Source organism: Sardina pilchardus, chromosome 14, assembly GCF_963854185.1.
Source record: "Sardina pilchardus chromosome 14, fSarPil1.1, whole genome shotgun sequence".
NCBI classification, from domain to species: Eukaryota; Metazoa; Chordata; class Actinopteri; order Clupeiformes; family Clupeidae; genus Sardina; species Sardina pilchardus.
The window spans coordinates 6,278,462-6,285,961 of NC_085007.1; the positions used below are offsets into that span (position 1 = coordinate 6,278,462).

The 7,500-nt window shown below is 46.6% G+C and overlaps 1 protein-coding gene across 1 annotated transcript in view; it reads left to right on the forward strand.

Annotated features, from left to right (window-relative positions):
• The window catches only part of LOC134100510 (tetratricopeptide repeat protein 28-like), a 57,356-nt gene that overhangs the window by 26,482 nt on the left and 23,374 nt on the right, over positions 1-7,500 (forward strand). Inside the window, exons 3-6 of the mRNA XM_062553732.1 lie at positions 3,889-4,036; positions 5,212-5,484; positions 6,360-6,490; positions 7,254-7,500. The exon at positions 7,254-7,500 is cut by the window's right edge and continues 261 nt beyond it. Coding sequence (XP_062409716.1) covers positions 3,889-4,036; positions 5,212-5,484; positions 6,360-6,490; positions 7,254-7,500 — 799 coding nt within the window. The remainder of the gene's footprint in view (positions 1-3,888; positions 4,037-5,211; positions 5,485-6,359; positions 6,491-7,253) is intronic.

A 7,500-nucleotide genomic window follows, 5' to 3' on the forward strand; every position in this document is an offset into this window, starting at 1 on the left:
TGTTGTTGTCATTGGGGTCAGCTAAGATAGCCATTGGCTATAGTCAGCTAAGATGGCCTTTGGGAGCACTCAGAAGAATAAGACAAGAGATTGCGAGGCGCTTAAGTCAATCCTGAGGTGGCTTTTAAAGGAAATACAGCAATTTCTCACATACTGTAGTAGATCTCTCTGTCTCGACGTCAACAAGTAGCCTTGATACTTCGCAGAGAGTCTGGCCTTGATCCATTGGCAAACATTTATTTCCTGATTGGTGGACGCCTGTCTGAAGTTTGAAATCATTGAAGTTCCCTCAAAACAATCACTAACATTTGATAATGACATGTTACTGTAAACAGGGGGGACACAACAATAACGATACGGCTTGCAACTTAAACGTAGTCGCTTTCAGGAACGCCATCTGTTCTCTGGTTGGTTCGGACTCCAGGAAGCCAAAGTAAACGAGGGCGGATCAAGCTATTCCAGACGGAGCACTGCAGGGACAAGAGATTGAGCGGAAGTACTGTTGGTACGAAAGAATGGGGGGCTTGGTGACCTCGAGAAACAGAGATTTGTGGAAATAACTTAAAGTTATCCTTTTAAAGGGATGGTGACTGACTATGACAACGACTTGATGCCGTTCTCTACTGTGTGGTGGGCAGGCGTTGTTCAAGAGGACGGAGGCGACGGGAAAAGCTTGTTTAAAGGGTGAAGCGGAGGGGCTTCTCTCCTGTGTGTCCTCATGTGAATTTCTGCATTGTATTTGAAGGTTGTGTTCAGATAATGGTGTAATTAATCATGGTATGGGCTAGGTCTGTCCTCATATGTGCCTGCCTGTCTATCTACCGATCTGTCTGTCTCGTCTCTGTCTGTTTGTCTTTCTACCTATCTGGCTGTCTGTGTCTTCCTTTCTGTCTGCCTATCTGTTTACCTGTCTGTCTGTGTGCTGGGCTGTCCGTCTGTCCGTCTGGCTGTCTGTCCGCCTGTCTGTTTACCTGTCTGTGTTTGCCTGTTTGTCAGGCTGTCTGTCTGTTTATCTGTCTGTCTGCCTATTTCTTTACCTGTCTTTCTGTCTATGTGTGGACTGTCTGTCTGTCTCTTTACCTGTCTGTCTGTCTGTCGGGCTGTCTGCCTGCCTGTCTTTCTGTGTATGTAGCTCGGTCCCCTCACTCATTTTCTCTCTGCTGTTGTACTTTACGTTCTGCTATATTTTGATGTTGTTATGGTAACCCAATCCGATGTTCCCCACTTAATGTTTGTGTGTGTGTGTGTGTGTGTGTGTGTGTGTGTGTGTCTGTGTGTGTGTGTGTGTGTGTGTGTGTGTGTGTGTGTGTGTGTGTGTGAATGTCTTTGCAGTCCCTAGCCAGAGCTGCATCCCTGAGTCTGACCCAAAAGCTGTACAGTTGCCAGGCTGGGCTTGCAGGAAAAGACTCGATGGGAAAACACTGGTGTGTGTGTGTGTGTGTGTGTGTGTGTGTGTGTGTGTGTGTAATGATAGGTTTAAACCAAGTAGCCATATTTACACTTTCTTCTGCTGTGGGATGGGTGGAGTGCAACCAGTGTGTGTGCGTGCGTGTGTGTGTGTGTGTGTGTGTGAGAGAGAGAGAGAGAGAGAGAGAGAGAGTGAGAGAGAGAATGTGTGTATTTGTGTGTGTGTGTGTGTCTGAGAGAGAGAGAGAGAGTATTTGTATTTGTGTGTGTGTGCGTGTGTGTGTGTATATGTGTGTGTGTGTGTGAGAGAGAGAGAGAGAGAGAGAGAGAGAGAGAGAGAGAGAGAATGTGTGTATTTGTGTGTGTGTGTGTTTGTGTGTGTGTGTGTAATGTGCAATGTGCTCAGCAGTGCTCTCTTTCTGGTGATGTTAAACTTGGGCAGTCATTCATGTCTTAGGTGATGCAATGATGTTACTGAGACTGTGTGTGTGTGTGTGTGTGTGAGAGAGAGAGAGAGAGAGAGAGAGAGAGAGAGAGAGAGAGAGAGAGAATGAACTGGCAGTGTCACTCTGTGTGTGTTGGATGTGTGTGTGTGTGTGTTGGAGAGTGAAAGACAGACAGGCAGACAAAGCCCCTTAAGGCCTCTCATCAGTTCCTCCATGGCCTACATTCCGTAAAGAGGAGACTGGAGATGGAGCGCACATCAAACACAAGTTCTGCTACGACCCATTTCACTCTCCCACTGTTTGTTTATGTGTGTGTCTGTGTCTGTATATGTGTGTGTGTGTGTGTGTGTGTGTGTGTGTGTGTGTTCACCTTGATAGTCTCATTTTGGGCTTTTCTCTGTTCTATTACACAGATGTAAGAGTGTTTGTGTGTGTGTGTGTGTGTGTGTGTGTGTGTGTGTGTGTGTGTGTGTGTGTGTGTGTGTGTGTGTGTTTTCTTGCCCTTGGAGCTGTCAGGAGCTTTAGCAGGATGTTGCTGCTATATTGAGACAGTTGCACGTTTTGTGCATTATTGTGCTTTCTAAACCAATGACAGGCTGTAGGCATGTGAATTCCACTAACGTGCAGGAAGCTGTGAATAGCAGAACAATGGAGAGAGAACTTCTCTCTCTGCTTTATAGTGAAATCTCCCTCTCTCTCTCTCTTTCTCTCTTCCTCTCTCTGTCTCTCTCTCTTTCTCTCTCCCTCCCGCTCTCCCTCTCTCCCTCTCTTCCTCTCTCTCTCTCTCTCTCTCTCTTTCTCTCTTTCTCTCTGTCTCTCTCCACCACACCATCCAACAGCTTCAGGTGATGCAAAATGCAGCCGCAAGGGTTCTAATTGACCATACAGTACATTACTCCATACAGTACTCTATACATTACTCCATACATTACTCCACGACTGAAATCCCTGCAAGGGTTCTAATTGACCATACATTACTCCATACAGTACTCCATACATTACTCCATACATTACTCCATGACTGAAATCCCTGCAAGGGTTCTAATTGACCATACAGTACATTACTCCATACATTACTCCATACAGTACTCTATACATTACTCCATACATTACTCCATACATTACTCCATACACTACTCCACTACTGAAATCCCTGCCCTGGCATCCAGGAAATCACAGAGATTAAATCAGCAGTTTAAATCCCGGCTGCTTGTGTCCAAATGCCTCATTTGGACAGGCCCAAGTGATCTAGGAGACATGGCTCAGCAGTGCACACCCTCCAGACCGCGCAGGGTGCAGAATAAATATTTGTTGGGGAAAAAAACGCAGTCCGAACTAAACATGGTCAAGCAGCTTTCAGCTTTTGCGATGCGGTTCAGCTTCGGAAACAACTTCCGAAATGACATCAAAAATGCTCCAACTGCTGCCAGTTTCAGATCTAAACTTACGTATGACTAAACTGTTCTCATGTGATTTCTTGTAACTGATCAAATCCATTTCCTTTTAATCAGATTTGCACTGTACTTTTATGTCTTTTAATTATTCTATATTATGTAGTTAAATTTTTTTAAGGTATTACTTAACTATTGCCCTGTCATGTTTTATTTATATTATTATTATTTGCTTTCGTTTATGTAAAGCACATGTAATTGCACCTGTGTATGATACAAATGAGGGGTGGTGTCAAACTCATTGTCATCCCAGGCCACATCAGCATTGATCACTGATGATGATGATGATGATGATGATGATGTGTGATTGTGTTAACTGATGATGATGATGATGATGATGATGATGGTGACAATAATGTGTAATTGTGTTAACTGATGATGACGATGGCGGTGGCGGTAATGGTGACATCACTATCACTGTCTCAGCAATGTTTTCTCCTAACGTAGATATGTAATTATCACGGGTAATGACTCACATTTTTACATTCTCTCTCTTCCTCCCCTCCCATCCTCTCTTTTCCTTTCTTTCTTTCTTTCTTTCTTTCTTTCTTTCTTTCTGTCTTTCTTTCTCATCCCTCCTTCAGGCATACTTCCGACAGGGTGTGGCCCTGCAGTACCTTGGTCGCCATGCCGACGCGTTGGCAGCGTTTGCGTCCGGATTGGCTCAGGACCCCAAGAGCCTTCAGCTGCTCCTGGGCATGGTGGAGGCCGCCATGAAGTCCCCGCTGCGCCGTACGTACCTCTGAGAGAGTGTGTGTGTGTGTGTGTGTGTGCATGTGTGTGTGTGTGTGTGCGTGCGTGTGTGTGTGCGTGTGCGTGTGCGTGTGTGTGTCTCTGTGTTTGCATGTGTGTGTGTGTGTGTGTGTGTGTGTGTGTGTGTGTGTGTGTGTGCGTGTGTGTGTGTGTCTCTGGCTGTGTTCAGACTGCCAGCCAAAATCCGATTTTTAGCCCATTCAGATTTGTAGCCTATCGGATGCAAACCACATCCAGGAGGTAGTTTCATATCGCATTCGTATCGGATATGGACAGATGCGTCTCAGTCTGAACAGCTCCCAACACTCAGATCGGATTCGACTGTCCGTGACGTGACTTTACGTGCGTGACCACCCACCTATTTCGAGTTGTGGAGCAACGTTACGGCTATGTCTTTTGACCATGTTATATTAAACGTGACTTTACAATACTCAATGCTAAATAGAGCATTATGCAGTCTCTGCTCTGTTTCTATGGAAGTTGCAAGAATCCACATTGTTCTATTAAAATGCCGTTAAATAATGAAATAGCCTTCCAACAGTTTGAAACGGAGCTTGCCACTGGTGTCGCGCAAATGCGCACACGTATGCATGCATTCAATGAACACTCACCTAGTTATTGTTCTATGTTTAATCACACCAAATTAGCAAGTATTTCCTCCTGATGGCAGACGTGTTTGTTTTCGTTGCTACAGCAACCTGTCAGATCTGTTACTAATGTGACCCAGTCTGAACAGAACAGAGCCATATCCGATTTGGACACTTGCTAAAGGCAGTGTGAACAGTCAGCCCTAAAAATCGGATATGAGAAGGAATCAGATTTGAATCAGATTCGTCTGCAGTCTGAACGCGGCCTCTGTGTTTGCATGTGTGTGTGAGTGTGTGGTGTGTGTGTGTGTGTGTGTATCTGTGTTTGCAGTGTCTGGCCTCAGGCTGGGGCTCTTCAGCTCTCTTGTGTTCTATGTGGTTCTCACTCATTCTGCTGTATGTGGTTCTCACCCATTCAATGTGGTTCTCACTCATTCTATGCGGTTCTCACGCATGCTATGTGGTTCTCACACATTCTACGCGGTTCTCACACATTCTATGTGGTTCTCACTCATTCTACTGTATGTGGTTCTCACCCATTCTATGTGGTTCTCACTCATTCTCCAGAGTCGCTGGAGCCCACCTATCAGCAGCTGCAGAAGATGAAGCTGGACAAGAGTCCGTTCGTGGTGGTGTCTGTGATTGGCCAGGAGCTGCTGGGCTCCGGTCACCACGGCGCGTCGGTGGTGGTGCTGGAGGCGGCGCTGAAGATCGGCACCTGCAGCCTCAAGCTCCGCGGCTCCGTCTTCTCCTCCCTCAGCTCCGCCTACTGGTCGCTAGGCAACACCGACAAAAGCACCGCCTACATGCAGCAGGACCTGGAGGTGGCCAAGACCTTAGGTGGGTTTGGAGCGCACACACACACACACACACACACACACACACACACACACACACACATCAGCCTGGTCATACCAAACTATCGTACAGACCTTAGGTGGGTTTGGAGCGCATCAGTCGGGTCATACCAAACCCTCGTACGGAGGGTCTGGACCTACGTACTCCCAGGCCTTAGGTGGGTTTGGAGCGCATCAGCCTGGTCATACCAAACTATCGTACCCTCTGGGGAAATCCAAAGTTCTCGCGAGAGCACAATTTTTTATTGAGTCTAGAACTAAACCTTGTGTGGGTTCTGAACCAGAACTAAACCTGAGATGAGAAAAGTTGACGAAGAAAAACTGTCAGACATTCATGCCAATGTGCTAGATGGTGTTCATACAGTAGGTGTGATCATGTAGACTGTGTGAATGCTCAGTAATATTTGTATTTATGTGACTTGCATGTGTTTAGTATGTGTGTTGTATGACTTGTGTGTGTATTGTAAGCAGCATTTCTCTGTTTAAGCCATTTGTGTATAAGGAATGCATTGTTATGTTTGAATTGTGTGTTTATGTTGTGTGTGTTGTCATGTTTGTATTTGTGTTGTTTATCTTATGTTGTGTGTGTTGTCGTGTTTGTGTTCGTATTGTTTATGGTGGAACACACTACCTGTTTCTACTAGAGTAGGGACATCCCTCGCCATCTTCAAAATAATACCTGAAAACCCAGAACATCTCCTATCATAGCACTACTACAGACAATTGCACTCATTGATGCACTTATTGTGTTTTTTAAATGTTTTTACCATGTTGTAAGCCGCTTTGGTTAAAAAGCGTTAGCCAAATGTAATGTAATGTAATGTTTATCTAAAGTTGTGTGTGTGTGTTGTTACGCAGGTGATCAGACAGGAGAGTGTCGTGCCCATGGCAACTTAGGCTCCGCCTTCTTCTCCAAAGGCAACTACCGAGAGGCTCTGACCAATCACAGACACCAGCTGGTGCTCGCTATGAAGCTGAAGGAGCGCGAGGTGAGCTGTGTGTGTGTGTGTGTGTGTGTGTGTGTGTGTGTGTGTGTGTGTGTTGGACTAGAGGCCACAGCAGCGGGCCAAAGTCATTTGGAGTGCTGAGATTGTGCTGTTGCTGTGGTGATCAATACTCCGCTTGTCAGAAAGATGAATGGAGCAGCGGGAAGTCTATTTAATAACAGAGGAGAGTGTGTGTGTGTGTGTGTGTCTGTGTGTGTGTGTGTGTCTTGGTGTAAGTTTGTAGTGAGGGTTATAGGGATTGTGTAAAACAGTGCTCTCACTGCTCTGGTTTAGATTGCACAGCATCACACACACACACACACACACACACACACACACACACACACACACAAACACACACAGGTGCACAGACTCACACACACAGACACAAACTTTCACTCTCTCCCTTTATCTCTCTCTCTCACTCACACACACATACACACACACACACACACACACACACACACACACACACATACACACTCACACACACACACACACACACATACAGTCACACACACACACACACACACACACACATACAGTCACTCTCTCTCACACACACACACACACAGAGATACACACGCATTCACTCACACACACACACACACACACACACACACATACAGTCACTCTCTCACACACACACACAGATACACACACATTCACTCACACACACACACACATATACACTCACTCTCTCTCACACACACACACAAACACACACACTCACCCCTCCCCTGTGTGTCCTTGTGTCCCCGTCCAGGCCGCGTCCAGCGCTCTGAGCAGCCTGGGCCACGTGTACACGGCCATCGGCGACTTCCCCAACGCGCTGGCCAGCCACAAGCAGTGCGTGCTGCTGGCCAAGCAGTGTAAGGACCAGCTGTCGGAGGCGCGCGAGCTGGGCAACATGGGCGCCGTCTACATCGCCATGGGCGACTTCCACAACGCCGTGCAGTGCCACGAGCAGCACCTGGGCATCGCCAAGTCGCTGGGCAACCAGCGGGAGGAGG